Source organism: Chlorocebus sabaeus, chromosome 19 (genome assembly GCF_047675955.1).
Source record: "Chlorocebus sabaeus isolate Y175 chromosome 19, mChlSab1.0.hap1, whole genome shotgun sequence".
NCBI lineage: Eukaryota > Metazoa > Chordata > Mammalia > Primates > Cercopithecidae > Chlorocebus > Chlorocebus sabaeus.
The window spans coordinates 21030983-21048710 of record NC_132922.1 but is presented as its reverse complement, the minus strand read 5'-3'; the positions used below and the strand labels follow the sequence as shown (position 1 = coordinate 21048710).

The following is a 17728-nucleotide window of genomic DNA, read 5'->3' as shown; positions in this document are numbered from 1 at the left end:
CATGCTGGCTTTACAACCTAGGGCCTGCCACTCAGCAGAAAGCAGCTCTGAGTAAAGACAGGGCCAGGGCTGCCATCAGTGCCCTGGGGCACAGGTTTGGACGAGCCAGCAGCTCTTCTTTTGTACTGACTGCCAGGAGAAGGGCGTGGTAGGGCCACTGTCACTGGGCTTCCTGTCCAACTAGCTGAGGGCATTCTGCAAAGGTTGTGGGCCATCAGGTTTCCCTGAAGCAGGACTGAGCAATCTACTGCAACCACCAGAATGACCCACAGGCTGCCCCTCCCTGTCCTTCCTCCTTGTCAACCACCCTGGGCACTGTGAAGCCAGAAATCTGAGAGTTCCCTTAGACTCCCTCACTCTGCTTCTTGTCCAAACCCTCATCACCCATGCTTGGATGCCAGCAACAGCCTCCTCACTGGCCTGAGCCTCATGGTGGTTCTGGGCCAGTCCATTCTCTTCCTTGTGCCAGACAGAGCTTTTCCAAAGTATAGAACTACCCATGTCACCTCCTGCTTCACAACCTTCCACGCTCCCCAGCGCTTGCAGGACAGAGCCCAAACTTCTTAGTGATGGTCACCCCAGGGCTGTGCATATTGCTGGCCTTCACCTCACCTGCAACACCCCAATTCCTCCTCCTGGGAGACCCCTCCTTAATGACTGCCCCCTGTACCCTACACGACATCTGTGGCTCTGAGAAGCCTGTTTTCTCTGTCCTCTGTCCACTGGGAACATTCTTGTCCTTGTCCTTGCTCCTAGCTTGGTGCTCTCCCACTCTTTCTGCTGTTCTTCTGCTTGGACATCACTTCCATCTGACACCCCCACCTGGAGCTCCGCTGGGTGAGGCGCCTCCTCTGGTTTCCTGCCCTCTGAAATCTTCCCACGTGACGCTCTAACTGCCTGTTTACCTGTCCACCTCCCCTCCTGCTGTGAGGAGGGGCTGAGTCCATCTTGGTCATATAGGCCCAGATGTTCCGGAAACACATAGGGAAATTAGGACTGCATCTCCCCTGCCCCAAGCATCAGAGCAGCCATCTTCTCTAGAAAAGGTGAGGCTGGGAGGCTGGGCGTGGAGGCTCATGCCTGTAATCCCAGCACTTTGGGAGGCCGAGGCAGGCAGATCATGAGGTCAGGAGATACAGACCATACTGGCTAACACGGTGAAACCCCGTCTCTACTAAAAAAATACAAAAAAATTAGCCCCCATCTCTACTAAAAAAATACAAAAAAATACAGGCGGGCACCTGTAGTCCCAGCTACTTGGGAGGCTGAGGCAGGAGAATGGTGTGAACCTGGGAGACGGAGCTTGTAGTGAGCCAAAATTGCGCCACTGCACTCTAGCCTGGGCAACAGAGAGAGACTCTGTCTCAAAAAATAAAATAAAATAAAAAAAAAGGCCGGGCACGCTGGCTTATGCCTGCAATCCCAGCACTTTGGGAGGCCGAGGGGGGCGGATCATGAGGTCAGGAGATCGAGACCATCCTGGCTAACATGGTGAAACCCGCTCTCTACTAAAAATACAAAAAATTAGCCGGGCGTGGTGGCGGGTGGCTGTAGTCCCAGCTACTCGGGAGGCTGAGGCAGCAGAATGGTGTGAACCCTCAGTGAGCCAAGATCGCGCCACTGTACTCCAGCCTGGGCAACAGAGCGAGACTCCATCTCAAAAAAAAAAAAAAAAAGAAAAAAAGAAAAAAAAGAAAAAAAAGAAAAGGCGAGGCTGGCACCTTGGCAGGCCACCTCGGACAGCTGGTTGACCCATGCGTGGGTTCTGGGGCTAAACCTCTTTCCACTCCTCTGGGTTCCAGCAGCCTGTCTCACCTCTGACCTAGTCAAGCTGGGCCCTGTCGCAGTGGGTTATGGTAGAAGGATACAAGACTGACGAGGCCTGCTGCAGCAAGCTGATGTCTTCGGCCACGGGGAAGAGTGCATCATAGTCCCGGAGGAACCTGCAAGCACAGGAGAGCAGATGGGATGGACAGGGCTGGGGCCACAGGAACACTGTACTGCTGCAGGCCACTCCCTGTGTCTACTGCCCGACCTTATTAGAGCTGTGGTGGGCCTATGGCAGGGGCTCTATCATGTAAGGCCTCTTGGGGACTGGTGGGAGGGTCATAGGCCTGGCCCAGCTCAGCCGCACTCACCTCTTCTCCTGCAGCAAGGAGCTGAAGATCTGAAGGAACTCTTCGATGAAGCCCTGAATGTTGTCACAGCTAGAACAGGACACCAGGGAAGATAAGCTCATGCAATGCAAGATGAGCTACAGCTCCTTTATACACCCCCTGCCCCTCTTCAGGGCTGAGGCGCGATGGACGAATGAGGCATTTTTCTCAGTTTCTCATGTCTGTTCAGCCAACCCCAGTGCAGGGGAGGAAGCCAAGATGAAAGAATGGAAATGCTCCTGCAGGGCTTGGGGAGGAGACTCTTCCACCAGGAGGCAATTCCTGAGGGCTTACCTGCTTTCTAGGATGGGAAGGAGGCAGATCTGATTCAGGATGATGTGGAAAATCTCTATCAGCTTCTTCCTGGAATGGGAGAGCCTCTGCCACAGGTCACCTAGAAGCCTAGGCCAGAGAGAAAAAAGACACAGGTTTAGGAGACAAAAAGGGCCTGAGGTGTCAGGCGCAGTGGTTTACACCTGAAATACCAGCACCTTGGGAAGCTGAGGTGGGAGGATCACTTGAGCCCCAGGAGTTTGAGATCAGCCTAATCAACTAAGTGAAATCCTGTCTCTACAAAAAACACAAAAGATTAGTCAAGTGTGGTGATGCAGGCCTGTAGTTCCAGCTCCTGGGGAGGCTAAGGCAGGGGGATCGCATTTGCCTGGGAGGTCAAGGCTGCAGTGAGCCATGATGGCGCCACTGCCTTCCAGCCTGGGTGACAGAGCAAGACTCTGTCTCAAAAAAAAAAAAAAAAAAAGGAAAAGAAAAAGCAAAAAAGGCACGAAGGGAGCTTCTCTCCAGCAGTTGCAGGTGCCTCCCTGGAGCACAGAAGGCCTCACAATTCACTGCTGAGAGCAGCTGGCAAAAGCCACAGGCCCAGAGAAGCCAGCTGCTTCCAGGGCTGCTTCTCAGTTCAAACGGTGGGTCAGGAACCAGCAGGCTGAGTATCAACAGTGTGAGTAACAGCTGAGGGAAGGGCTTAAATGCAGGGGCCAGCTATCACGGTATTTTGGGGGATTGGGTTAACAGACATAACTGCCTTGGGACAAGCAGGACTTTGGATCAAATCTCCTTCATGCTGTTTAGTAACACTTAACTCTAGCTATTGCGATCTTTCTAGTTAGGTCCTCACACAAGTCTTTACAGACAACACACACACACACATATATATATATACATTTTAATATGCTAACAGTTAAAAAAAAAAAAAAAGGCAGTTCAAGACTAGCCTGGCCAATATGTCAAAACCCCATCTCTACAAAAAATACAAAAATTAGCCGGGTGTGGTGGCACACACCTATAATCCCAGCTACTCGGGGGACTGAGGTGGGAGGACTGATTGAGGTCAGGAGGTCAAGGCTACAGTGAGTTGTGATTGCACCACTGCACTCCAGCCTGGGTGACAGAGTGAGACCCTGTCAACAACAACAACAACAACAACAACAACAACAACAACAACAACAAACCAATGCAGAGATCAGGAAGTGGCTAGACAGGGATGCAGAAGCCCAAAAGCTGCACAGTCCCTGGTCCCACCCACTTGTCTTAGAGATGGGGATGCTAATGCCTAGGGAAGGCAGGGCCCTGCTCGGGGCTTTCTCTCCCACAACAACGTTCTTAATTTTGTCCCCGCCTCACTTGCTATCTTCAAGCCTCCTCTTCTTAATTGCAGACTCCATTTCGGGAATTGCTGCTTCGTAGAAGGAAGCTAGTCTGTGCAGGCACACACAGGGAAAATGTTGGATTAGTTCATAAATACCACACTTCGTAAGAACATCAAAGCAAACCCCAGGGAGTGGGAAGGTCCATTTCTTCTTTTTCCACACAATTTTCTCCGGGACCCCTTGGTTCTTCCCTGAGCTCACCCCAGACTGACCCCCTGGGGCTGGTCCCAGGAACAGCTTCATAAGAAGTGACCTATAGGCCGGGCGCGGTGGCTCAAGTCTGTAATCCCAGCACTTTGGGAGGCCGAGACAGGCGGATCACGAGGTCAGGAGATCGAGACCATCCTGGCTAACACGGTGAAACCCCATCTCTACTAAAAAGAATACAAAAAACTAGCCGGGCGAGGTGGCGGGTGCCTGTAGTCCCAGCTACTCGGGAGGCTGAGGCCGGAGAATGGCGTGAACCCAGGAGGCGGAGTTTGCAGTGAGCCCAGATCGCACCACTGCACTCCAGCCTGGGCGACAAGCAAGACTCCATCTCAAAAAAAAAAAAAAAAAAAAAGAGGTGACCTATAGCCATGTCCCTCATTCAGATGGGCAACTAAGGCCCAGATAGGCTCATACTAACAGAGGAATCAGAAGACCACTCAGGACCCACTGAAGTTTGAGAAGCAGATCGAAGATTACTTGCTTGTAATTTTCTTGCTCAAACACTGTCAGTTAGCCAGGCACAGTGGCTCAGGCCTGTAATCCCAGCACTTTGTGGGACTGAGACAGGAGGATTGCTTGAGCCAGGAGCTCAAGATCAGCCTGGGAAACAGGCTGGTGAAACTCCATCTCTATAAAAAATACAAAAATCAGTCAGGCATGGTGGTGCACACCTGTAGCCCCAGCTACTTGGGAGGCTGAGGCAGTAGGCCGGTAGGTCAAGGCTACAGTGAGCCATGATCACACCACTGCATTCCAGCCTGGGTGACAGAGAGCGACCTTGTCACCAAAAAAAAAAAAAAAAAAAAAAAAAAAAAAAATTGTTCTGGCTGGGTGCTGTGGCTCACGCCTGTAATCCTAGCACTTTGGGAGACCAAGGTGGGTGGATTACTTGAGGACAGGAGTTTGAGACCAGCCTGGCCAACATGGTGAAACCCGGTCTCTACTAAAAATACAAAAATTAGCTGGGAGTGGTGGTACATGCCTGTAATCCCAGCTACTCAGGAGGCTGAGGCAGGAGAATTGCTTGAACTCGGGAGGTGGAGGTTGCAGTGAGCCAAGATCGTGCTACTGAACTCTAGCCTGGGCAACAGAGTGAGACTCTGTCTCAAAAAAAAAAAAAAAAAAATTGTTTTAATATGAAAATCTCAACACAGTATTTGTATTTGGTCAAAATAGGCTACATGTTTTCAGGATTTTTTCCAATCCCACTGGAAATGAGAAAAAATATATTAAAATAAAAAGTAATAATTAAAAAATTTAAGAAAAAAGTAAATGTATCATATTTTCTACATTGGCTTATGAGTTAAGCCAGTTAGCACTGTTTCTATAACTTTTAAATTAACTAATTAATTTTTTTTTTTTGAGATGAAGTCTAGTTATATTGCCCAGGCTGGTTTTGACCTCCTGGGTTCAAGTGATCCTCCTGCCTCAGCCTCCCAAGAAGCTGAGATTACAGGTACCTGGCTTAAAACTTTTATAAAATTAAGGCTGTGCATGGTGGCTTCTGCCTGTAATCCCAGCACTTTGGGAGGCTGAGGTGGGCAGATCACTTGAGGTCAGGAGTTTGAGACCAGCCTGGCCAACATGGGAAACCCTGTCTCCACTAAAAATATGAACAATAGGTAGGCATGGGGGCGGGCACCTGTAATTCCAGCTACTTGGGAGGCTGAGGAGGGAGAATCACTTGAATCTGGGAGGTGGAGGTTGCAGTGAGCTGAAATCGTGACACTGCACCCTAGCCTGGAAGACAGAGTGAGACTCTGTCTCAAAAAATTTAAAAAAATGTAAATCAAAAATAATTTATATGAAATTATTTTCAAACAAATATAATTATACTAATTAAAAAAAAAAAAGAAAAACACCTGCTGGCAGTTCCCTACCTCTTATGACAGCAAACCATAATTATTTTCTCTGGTACATCCATAGCTGTCACAGTACAGCCAATCTTGCTTCTCACCTTGGTGATTTCACACCACCCTTTCCCAACTCAAATTCAAACTCTCCATCCCAGTCGCACAGCCCCTCAACATTCTTCCAGAGATCAGCACTCCCACAGCCCTCTGGCTTCCTCTCAGGCTAATGCTGGCCACTGCTCTCCTCTTCTTTCTCCTTATTCTCCTCCTCCTCCTCCTCCATGCAGCATTCCAGGCTCAATTCCTCCCTGTGCACTTCCTGATCGTGCTCACTCATGGGAATTCTTCCTTTCTAGAACTAGATGCACTGCATGTGGAATACATTGCCCTGTTGCTCTGGCAAGTGAAACTGCAGCTGCCTCTTTTCTGTGGTATAATTCTTCCCCCAAACATCTTAAGCTTCCCAAAGCCGGAACTGCAGCTTAAGTGTCTAGGTTGGTGCTGAATTTGGAGCAAGTCCTCTGTAAACATGTGCCTGTCAATTGGCTGGTTTCTGGCAACGTCTATCCTACTACAATGCTATACACAACAAAGGGTAACTAGGCCAAAAGAGGCGGGCCCTACTAGGCCCACAGCATAGCCCAGAAAATGACAGAGAGGGCAGTTTGGCCTAAACAGGTTTAGCTGTTGCCAGGATATGTTGCTGGTGGGAGAGTAAATTGGAACAACCCCTATGGAGGGCGATTTGGCAAGATCTATGGAAATTAAAAATGCACATTCCATCTGTCTCTGCTAGTCTACTTCTAGGAATTATTCCTCAGATATACTCGCAGAGGTACCAAATGATGTGTGTGCAAAGTTATTCTTGTTTTTTCTTTCTTTCTTTTTTTTTTTAATGAGACAGAGTCTCGCTCTGTTGCCTAGGCTGGAGGGCAGTGGTGTAATCCCTGCTCACTTCAACCTCCGCCTCTTGGGTTCAAGCAATTCTCCCACCTCAGCCTCCCAAATAGCTGGAATTACAGGCGTGCACCACCACATCCAGCTAATTTTTGTATTTTTAGTAGAGGTGGGGTTTCACCATGTTGGCCAGGCTGGTCTCGAACTCCTGACCCCAAGTGGTCTGCCTGCCTTAGCCTCCCAGAGTGCTGGAATTACGGCCATGAGCCACTGCGCCTGGCTTCTGTAGTATTTTTTTGTATAGCAAACAACTGAAAAAAACCTAAAGGACCATCTATGGGATCTGGTATTCCATACAGTGGAATTCTACCCAGCCATACCAAAGACATTAGAGAAAGAGTGCTTAATGCACGGATACGGCACCACTGTTTAGTAAAAAAGTAAAATGCAAACAGTAAATACTCATAATATGCCAGCCTTAAATTTTCTAAAAGGAGTATACTTGCATATCTCTGGAAAATTCCACCAAAAAAACCTAATGGCGATGGCCGTATGTGAATAATAGAATTGGGAAAGTGGAAAGGGAGACTTCTCAGTGTGTATTTTATACTTTTTGAATTTTGAACCATGTGAATATATTATTTATTCTTAAAAGGGCAGCAAGAGGTATACTCATCTATACTTGAGTAGACGGGAGAGGGAGGAGGAAAAAGGTTATTTCCAGAGGGATTATCAACAAAGCCGACTGGGCAACTGTAACCACTTTCAGAGAGTTCTGGAGAACTGAGGTGGTTGCATTTGCTCAGCAGGGCGTTCCTGGCCTCCAGCACAGTTGGAACAGGCTGGGTCAGCCCCAGGGTGTTTGTGGGTCAAAGGCAGTGTTGCCTTTAGTCAAAAGTGTTTCCCTTTCTTCCTCCTCACCCTGAGATGGGCATAGCTTCTCTCCTGCCTCTGCTGTCCCTTGCAGTAAAGTCGGCTCTTCCAAAACTTACCCCTTCCCCATCTCCAAAGAGCCTTTCAAAAGCAATCTGTGCCACATTTGGGGAAACACTTTAACAAAATGGGAAAATGCCTACGATAAGCGAAAATACGCAAGGTATAAAATTCTAAGAATAATACGATTTCTTACGGTGCTTTTAATTTCTTACTTTTCTGGATTTGCCAAATGTCCTACAAGCACATGCTGCTTTTATCATGAGAAAAGATACCTTTTTAAAAAAGTGGACAGCTACATACCCCTCTCTTCTGGGGAAAATGCTGGGCAGCACGTTATCCTAACATTCTCTGGGAGGCTCAGTAACCCTAATGTCTGATTTTTATAAGCTGAGGAGACCAGGGAGGGGTCACAGCACCAGCTGCCATCTCTGGCACATGTAAGGACTAAATAAATGTTTTGTTAAATGGGTGAGTAAATGACAGAATGGGCAGGCAGCTGAATGGACGGAGTTGGGCAGCTCCCAGAAGCTGCTACAAACGGTGGGAAGAGACGTCTTGCTAGAGTGACAGTCAGAGGCCACTGGGAAGAGGCCTGTGCCCACAACTGCGAGGCAATACGCAGGTTGCCAGCCCTTTCACCCTGGCCTGGAATGCCCATGCCCACCCCTTTCTTACTGCACTAGCAACAGATGCTCTTGGCGCTAAGAGGGCAAAGTGGGTCTGCCTCCCTCGCTCATATTCTCTTTCCCATCTGCCTCCATCCCACCAGGATCTTTCTAAAGGCTCCTTTGGATAAAAGCCTCCAGGGGCTCCCCACTGCCCACCGCATAAAGGCCCTGCCAGCACATCCCAGGCTCCTCACAATCTGACTTCTACTGACTTACCCAAAGTGGGTTCTTGTTACTGGCTTGTTTTCCTGCTGTCCTGTGTGTCCCCCCACTCTGCCTCATGTCATACTTCACTCCCCAGCTCTCTCTCTGGGCCTCTGCATGCTTCACTTCACCTGCCTAAGATGCCCTTCCTGCTATGGGAACTTTTCTTTGTCTGGAAGATACCTGTTCCTTCAAGACATCCTTCAAGGGTGATCTCCCAGCCCCACGTTGGAGCACTCTGTTGTTTCCTTGTGTATGTTCCCCCCGGACTACTCTATTGAACTGAAACTATTCTTGGTTGTGTTTTTTTTTTTTTTTTTTTTAGATGGAGTCTTGCTCTGTCGCCTAGGGTGGAGTATAGTGGCGCAATCTCAGCTCACTGCAACCTCCGCTGCCCGGGTTCAACTGATTCTCCTGTCTCAGCCTCCTGAGTAGCTGGGACTACAGGTGCATGCTGCCATGCCCAGCTAATTTTTGTATTTTTAGTAGAGACGGGGTTTCACCATATTGGTCAGGCTGGTCTTGAACTGCTAACCTCAGGTGATCCACCCACCTTGGCCTCCCAAAGTGCTGGGATTACCCATGAGCCACCGTGCCCAGCCCATTGTGTGTGTGTGTGTGTGTGTGTGTGTGTGTGTGTATTTTTTTCCCCCTACCCTATCCTGGTCTTGGCCAAAAAATGGGAGTGCTTCTAAAATGCAGGCTCCACACAAGCAGGAGGCTTATCTGTTGTTTTCACTGCTGCATCCCCAGGCTGGAAGACTGGCACATTCTAAGCACCCAGTAAATATTTGTTAAATGAGTAAATATTTGTTAAATTAGTACATAAGCCAGTACCTCTATTTCAACAGCCAGAACTACTGCCATACCTGTAACAAAAGTCATGCTTCTGGAAGGTCTGGCAAGCCAAAGGGAAGATATCCAGAAAGGCCCAAAGTGTGGTGCAGGTATCACAAAGGTAGAGAACAATGTCCTTTAACTCCTGTTGCCAAAAGAATACCCTGCATTATTCTCCTCTGCCCGCACATACAGATCTGCAGAGGTCCCAGACAACTTTAACACGGTCAGGGTCTCAAACAGGCAGGATGTTAACATGGAAGGAAGGGAACACTGGAGGTTCCGGGCAAAGCCTGGCTGGTCCATCTTCAGGAGCACGATCTGGGTGAGTCACCTAACCTCTCTAAGCCTCAGGTCTTTCTATGGTAGCTTCAATGACCTTACACCCAATCATCGCTAGGGTTACTTCCAGTTCTGAGATAATATGATTCCCTCTTCTAAGTTAAAGGAAAACCAGCTCTTGAATCTGAAGACATCATGCAAAGAAGGACCATCGGAGGCAGGACAAGAATATCATGTCCACAGGTTTGTCACATCTTGAAGAGGGTATACAAAACACTTTCTTCTAAGTTTCTTACATACTTTCCTGGTTCTTATGACAACTCTGAAAAGTAGGCTGGGAAGCTGTTGAGGATCTCTATTTTACCAATAAGGAAACCAAGGTTCTGAGGGGTAAAATGATTTGTTCCCACAGCACCTGCCACGTGCCCTCCTGAAATGTAATCACAATCTCCAGGAGGATAGCTCATAGCTGCCTTGTTCCTGTTCTATCTCCAGGGCTTAGGGCAGCACCTGACACGTCGAGGTTTCCTGAATGTTTCCCTTCTGTCACCCTTGTCAACTCTAAATTCCATGAGCGCAGGGGCCAGTCTGCTTTTGTTTACTACCTTACCTCCAGACATAGCACAGGGTCTGGCATATGCTGTAGACTCCTCAATATAAGTCCACTGAATGAATGGCTCAATGAATAATGCACAAATGAACACGTCAAACTGAAATATATGAGGACTCTGAATTCTTATTCCCCGGCTCTTTCCACTACTCTGTAAATGAAGCTCCCAGAGAGAAATCCAAGCCAACTGAAAATGCTCTATACCTGTGTGATAGGACATAATAGTTGCTCACTGCACTAGGGAAAGGGGCCCTGGTGGGGAAGGGGCCCTGGTCTGGGAAGAGACCACTGGGTCCTCTACTGGGGCAATCCTCCCAGCCTCTGGGTAGCCAGGCCCTGGTTGGAGGGACCCAGCAGGAAAGAGACTGGGCTGTAGGGCAACCTTACCAGGAGAGACATGTCACTGGGGGTCAATCGGCCCCTCTCCTCGAGCTTCTGGGGTGTGGTACTGGCCCCGTCCCCTTGCAAACCACAGTGCTGGAGGATATTGCTGAAGACCTGTGAAAGACAAGAACGGGCTCTCTCACATCGTACGAAACCAGGGCTAGGACCCCTGACCACAGCCAGGGTCACGTGATCTGAAAACTGCCTTGGAGTTTCTAGAATATTTATCCATGTTTCTAGGATGTAAGCTGAGACAATTACCTTCTCCAATAGTAAGGTCAGAGTAAAAACTATGTAAGATGGGGATGATGGGAGCATCCTTCTTACAGGAGGGCAGTGAGGATTAAAAAGACAACCTGGGGCCAGGTGTGGTGGCTCACTCCTGTAATCCCCAAACTTTGAGAGGCCAAGGATGGAGGATCGTTTGAGGCTGGAAGTTCAAGACCAGCCTGGGCAACATAGTGAGACCCCCATCTCTACAAAAATTTTTTTTAATTAGCTGGGCAAGATGGTATGTACTTGTAATCCCAGCTACTTGGGAGGCTGAGGTGGGAGGATCAATTGAGGCCAAGAGTTCAAGGCTGCAGTGAGCTATGATTGTGCCACTGCACTCTAGCCTCAGTGACAGAGCAAGATCCTGTCTTCTCTCCCAGAATCCTGTAGATATTATCTGACCGTATAGGCCAAGCAAGTATGACAATGAACATTTAAGATATACCTTTCGCAATGTATAACAAATCTTTAGAGCCCCTGTAGAAACTACATTGAAATAAGACAAATCAACAGTGAGAGGAAAACAGAGCCCATCATAGGGACTGAACTGACTGCGCCATTTTTAAGGAGGCCAGCATGTAAGGATTCCAAAACGTACTGTGAATAGTGGATATCTCTTGGTGGTGGGATTATGAGGGAATGGTAATGTTCCTCTTTCATTTTTTATTTTCCAAATTTTCTACAATGAACATTATTTCATGAAATAATTTTATAAAACTTTAAAGCTACTTTTTGAGAAACACTGGTCTCTTAAAGGGATATCCTTAGAGGCATATGGCTGTTGGCAAGCAACACAAAATGCAAGCCAAACTCTGTCTGTAGGAGCGCCAGACAGCCAGCCCTTAGGCTTAAGTCTTGTTCAAAAGGGAAAAGGGTGAATTTAAAGAGGTGTAGTCAGGGGTAAGACAAAGAGACTGTCTGGGGAGACGGGGGAGTCAGGGAATAAACTTTTCCTCCGCTCTTCCAGGAAAGTCAGGAAACACCACTGAGTTGGGGAGGTGGCCTATCCCCCAAGCTTAACCTCCCCTGGGCAGGGCCAAGAGCCGATACCTGAAGGATGGTAGGCAGGGTTTCATCCAGGTCATTGTAGTAACTTGGCTGCTGTGTAAAAATGTTTCCTAAAAAGAGAAGAGAAAGGTCAGAATTGAGAAAAGGTGGGGGCTTGGTGGAGTGAAGAGGACACATTACATATGGTTGCCAGCATAATATCTGTGACCTTTCTCCCATCTGCAGCTAAGACCTCGGACGATTTCTGGCCCCAGGCCTTGCTGGCGCTGAGCTTTGGCCCAGCCTAGAAGCTTCCCCAGGATTGGGGAGGGACCTTGCTCAGTATGATTTAACCTTTTAAGTACCTCTGCCTAGTGAATTACATAAAAGACCTGCCCTGGTCAAACCAGCTCACCCTGATGTCCCCAAGGAGTGATCACACTTGGGCACCCTGCCTCCTATGACAGCTATGACTCTGGAAGTTGGAGTTAGTCATCCAGGAAAATTAGCAGAGAGGATCTCTTTGCTGAAGAAACATGGATGCAATAATCCAGGACTCTCCAATAATGTGAGGAGATTGCAGGGAGATATTTCTCTGGAAATTTCATACCTTCCACTTGTAGATATGCTAACCATACTAATCCTACTCCAAGGTGAGAGGCCTGAGAAGGACCTGGAGACAGATTTACCATACTTGCAGTTGTTCCTATAAGATGAAGCTTGTCTCCGAGTGTTTACTATTCTCCAAGTGCTGCCGCTGTAAGTGCGTAGGTTTGAGCATATGGTAGCTGGAACAGAAACCAAGTGTTCTGGCTGCCCAAATGGTGAGAGAGGGAGGGAGGGAGGGAAGATCACAGCTAGCTTGGGGACGTGACAATGTGAAATGCCAACGCCCTTAAGAGGCCAGGGTTCTTGGCCCCCTATAATCCAACCATCTAAGGCTGGCTGATGGTCAGGATGTTCTGAATTCTAGGTGTTCTCTGCCTTTGGGCAGGTCTGTCCTTGGTTTCCTTATTGATGACCCTGCAGCCCTTGCTGGACTCTGGAGGATTTGAAAAATGAATGAGTTCAAAAACCAGATGGGGCTGGGTGAGTAAGCAAGTCACTAGGTGGCTGGACTTTCTGTAAGCACTTTCCTGGATGCCACGCCACTGCATTTCTTGATTCCAGAAAGCTGAGTTTTACCAGCCCAGACTTGCTCAGCACCTCCCATCTCCAGATGGGTGCTGATCCCATAACCTGTGAAGGTGTGCTCAGACCATCCGCACCCACCTCCTACTCCTGACAGGCAAGGAACGACAGAGCTATCTTCCCACCAAACTCTGTTCTTCCTATAAAACCCTCAAGGTTAAGTCCAAACTCCTGATGATGGCACAAAAGACCCTGTGAGATCTGGCCTCTGCTGGTATCCCAGGCTACCCTTTCCCCCTTCCCTACACCGCACTCCTCCCTCACACCATTCTCAACCTCAGAAAACCAGCCCTGTCCCTGCCTTCTGTTTGGAGTGCCTTCCTAGAGCTAACTCCACCATAAAGCAGGTGTCACCTACTCCACGCAGTGCCTCCTGACCCAGGCATTAGGAGGTTTCCTCTCACAATCCCCAGGGCCATACCATGTTCTCTAAAGCATCCCAACCACCTTGCACTGGGGAGGCACCCTCTCATGATCCTTCCAGTGCTGCAGTCTGAGTAAAGCGAGGTTTTACATTTGATCTATTAGTATAGATCAAATTTCATACTCTATTCTTGGGGTCTTCTAAGTCCCTTTCCTCACCTTCATCTGATTCTAATGACAGTGATGATCTTAACTTTTGATCTCCTAAAGAAATAATAAAAATGTAAGGAACAGCAATGGGATCCTTTGAAATGTCCCTTCTCAGATGAAAGCAGTTCAAAAACCCAGGGTGAATGGAGATACTGCCAAGTAGATCACTGCAGTCCACAACTGGGCCAAGGCCCAAGTCATTCCTGGTTTGCAAAGCAGTGCTGAGAGTCTAACTGAAAGGGCTTGCTTTCAAAATTACACTTGTTGATGCGTAATACCAGCCTTGAAGGTTAAAAAAAAGGTGGGGGAATAGGGATAGGTACTCAGGAGGTCAAGGTGGGAGGACCGCTTGGGGAAAAAAAAAGGCAACGTAAGGAACTGGGCTTCTACTCACAGAACACTCAACCAGTCCCCTTTCTCCCACCTTCTTTCACTTGTCAATCCTCTTACAAGTGATCACTTTGCCTGAGTTTCTACAGTATAGAAATTGGAGGCTGCCCCTTCTTGTACCTTCTGCTCAAAGGTTAAAAAGAGAGCTGTTGTGTACGTGTGTGAGAGAGAGACAGAAACTGCAGGCACCTTCTCTGCATCACTCCCTGTCTCCAAACACACACACACACACACACACACACACACACACACACAGAGTGAAGGGGCTCCTGAGGCCTGGTCCTAACTTCTTTTGTGCTGACTCCCCTCAAAGAGCCAAAGAAGGGGCTCTTCTTAATAAGCCAGTTTAGGATTCTCAATCTCAAGGTCTGAGAACTCTTAAAAAAACACCTCAGAATCTATGAAGGAGGACATTTTTCTGTATAGAAGTTTTCATCTGATTCTCAGAGGAGTCAGTGATCCAGATGATTCGGAGCCCAGGCAGTGAGTGAGTGGGCTTTCTCACTCTCCCATCACCACGCAGTCCCCTCTGGACACCTGCAGCATCTTACACCCAATAGGTCCCATGCTGAACCTCCCCTCTACCCACAGCTCCCTCTCCCACCTCCCAGAGGGCCTTTTTTCCTGCAACCAACACCAGTTCTAGATGACCGCACCAAGGCCTGCTTAAATCAGGTTCCTGGATTTCCTTTTCCTCCCCAGCAGCCCAGCCAGGCTCTCACCTTCAAACCCACACAGATGCGCCCACCTCCTACAAGGCCTCCTGTCTCCACCCTTCCCACCTGCATGCTGCCAGATGAATCTTGTTACCTGCTCCAAGCTCCTGTAGGCTCCACGGTCTCATCACAGCAAGAGCTCATGCTTACCAACGGTTGTGACATGCCAGGCATGGTGCTGAGCATTCTACTCATGCTATTTCAACAACTGAATTTGTTTTTACCTTTTTTTTTTTTTTTTTTTGAGGCCGAGTTTCGCTCTTGTTGCCCAGGCTGGAGTGCAATGGCACAATCTCGACTCACCGCAATCTCCGCCTCCCAGGTTCAAGTGATTCTTCTGCCTCAGCCTCCTGAGTAGCTGGGATTACAGGCGCCTGCCACCATGCCCGGCTAATTTTTTGTATTTTTAGTAGAGATGGTGTTTCGCCATATTGGCCTGGCTGGTCTCAAACTCCTGACCTCAGGTGATCCGCCTGCCTCAGCCTCCCAAAGTGCTGAGATTATAGGCATGAGCCACCACACCCAGCCTCAACAACCCAATTTAATCCTCGCACCCATCCTATGGGTAGGTATATTATTAGTCTTCCCATTCTGCAGATGAAAAAACTGGGGCTTAGAGTAGTAGTTAATTGACTTGGTTAAGGGGACACAGCCAGGAATAGAGCTGTGGTGTGAATTAGGCAGTTCAATTTCAGAGCCTGTCTTCTTAGCCACCAAGCAATACCACTCCCCAAGTGCTAAAGCCTGGCATGAAGCCCTTCCCAATCCAGCTCCAAGGCTCCAACTTCCCCTCCCCTGTCTCCTGCAGCTGCCCTCCTGGAATGCTCCACTCTCTAAGCAAACTGGCCTAAGAATTGTTTCTCTAACTAACTGTGCCTTCTGGTGCTCACTCGCTGCATCCTCTCAGTATGTGGTAAAATTACTAGGAGTCTTTCTTAGTCAGGGTCTAAGAGACAGGATCTCACTTTGTCACCCAGGCTGGAGGGCTGAATCAGCCTCCAGAGTAACTGAGACCAAAAGGGCATGCCACCACGCCTGACTAATTTTTAATTTTTTGTAGAGACAGGGTGTCGCTGTTTCCCAGGCTGGGAAAAAAAAAAAGATGAACTGATGATCAGGAAATAATTAGATATGAATGAGAAACCAGAGATTATTCCAATGAAAACGTTGGATGCAAAATTTCTTTTTTTCTTTTTTTTTTTGAGATGGAGTCTCGCACTGTCTCCCAGGCTGGAGTGCAATGGCACCATCTTGGCTCACTGCAACCTCTGTCTCCTGGGTTAACGTGATTCTCCTGCCTCAGCCTCCCGAGTAGCTGGGATTACAGGTGCATATCACCACACCCGGCTACTGTTTTGTATTTTTAGTAGAGAGGGGGTTTCACTATGTTGGTCAGACTGGTCACGAACTCCTGACCTCGTGATTTGCCTGCCTCGGCTCCCAAAGTGCTGGGATTACAGGCGTGAGCCACCGCGCCTGGCTGCAAAATTTCATATGCATTATGATCGAGTATGGTTTAAGAAAAATACAGAGAAAAGACTAGAAGGAAAAAACAACCAAATGGTTGTTTCTTGTAGAAATCTGGTAACTGCTTTCCTGCTTAACTATGCTTTATATCCTTTCAAAATTTCTTAAATTAACATGTATTACCTTTACCATTAAGGAAAAAAAAAGGCTGGGTGCAGTGGCTCATGCCTGTAATCCCAACACTTTGGGAGGCTGAGATGGGAGGATCACCTGAGGTCAGGAGTTCGAGACCAGCCGGACCAACATGGAGAAACTCCATCTCTACTAAAAATACCTGTAATCCCAGCTACTTGGGAGGCTGAAGCAAGAGAATCTCTTGAACCTGGGAGGCGGAGGTTGCAGTGAGCCGAGATTGCGCCATCACACTCCAGCCTGGGCAACAAGAGCGAAACTCCATCTCAATAAATAAAAAAAAGAAGAAAAAAAAAAAAAAGGAAGGAAAGAATAAAGGAAAGCGACCATTACAAGGGGTAACTCAGTTTTGTAACTAGATATTTAGAAGACTATGTCCTACAGGCTCCAGGTGAGGAGAGCTGACAAGGGCATCCAGGGTGAACACCTCTCTGTGCCTGGCCCAACTCCATGAGTTACAATTCAAAGAGGATATCACTGGGACGCACCCTCTGTAACATCCCACAACGCTTGTGTTTCTTTTATTTTCTTATTTGTGTGTGTGTGTGTGTGTGTGTGTGTGTGTGTGTGTGTATAAAGAGGAACCTCTAAAATAACTGCTTTTTTTAATCAAACCTTCTAGCCCTCTGCCTGCTAATGGGATCCAACTGCTAATGTCCATTCCTTTTGCAACCCAGAAGAGCCCTCTCTGAACTCTGTCCCTACCTGCTCTCAGCAGCAATGCAAATCATGACGTTTTTGATGCAGTGCCATCATCCCTCAAGCAAGGAGTTGCAGAGCAAGAGCTTGAGAGTCAGGTCTACGTGGACACACGTCCCGACTGGGCCACTTATTAGTCATATCCTCTCAGGCAAGTCCCCTACATTTGAACCTCAGTTTCCTTATCTGTAAGTGGGGATGATGACAGCACTTATCTCACAGGGCTGCTGTGAGGATCCAATTGACATATGTGGAGTACTTGGCAGAATGCCGGGTCCCTGGAACACGCTCCAATAAAGGTTAGCTTAGTTATCACTGCAGTTCTTACATTCATCACCAAAGGAAACTTCCCCATTCCGATGTTTGACGCATGGTCAATTGCATAATACTAATACACTCCCAAGCCAGAATGCTGGCTTACACTGTAATCTCAGCTGTTCAGGAAGCTAAGGCAGGAGGATCACTTGGGGCCATGAGTTCGAGACCAGTTGGAACGACATAGTGAGACTCCATCTACCGAAAATTTGTTTAATGTGCTA

The 17728-nt window shown here is 48.0% G+C and overlaps 1 protein-coding gene across 6 annotated transcripts in view; it reads right to left on the bottom strand.

The window, feature by feature from the left end:
• Nucleotides 1-17728, bottom strand: part of ASCC2 (activating signal cointegrator 1 complex subunit 2) — a 51621-nt gene that overhangs the window by 17131 nt on the left and 16762 nt on the right. For 4 of the 6 annotated variants that reach the window (XM_007975354.3, XM_007975356.3, XM_073006827.1 and 1 more), the window contains 7 exons: nt 12025-12092; nt 10705-10815; nt 9458-9570; nt 3795-3869; nt 2451-2558; nt 2139-2207; nt 1869-1943 (listed from right to left, as the gene is read on the bottom strand). In XM_007975354.3, the coding sequence (XP_007973545.3) occupies nt 1869-1943; nt 2139-2207; nt 2451-2558; nt 3795-3869; nt 9458-9570; nt 10705-10815; nt 12025-12092 (619 nt within the window). The remainder of the gene's footprint in view (nt 1-1868; nt 1944-2138; nt 2208-2450; nt 2559-3794; nt 3870-9457; nt 9571-10704; nt 10816-12024; nt 12093-17728) is intronic. The other 2 variants (XM_038007627.2, XM_007975355.3) reach the window with 1 other exon arrangement.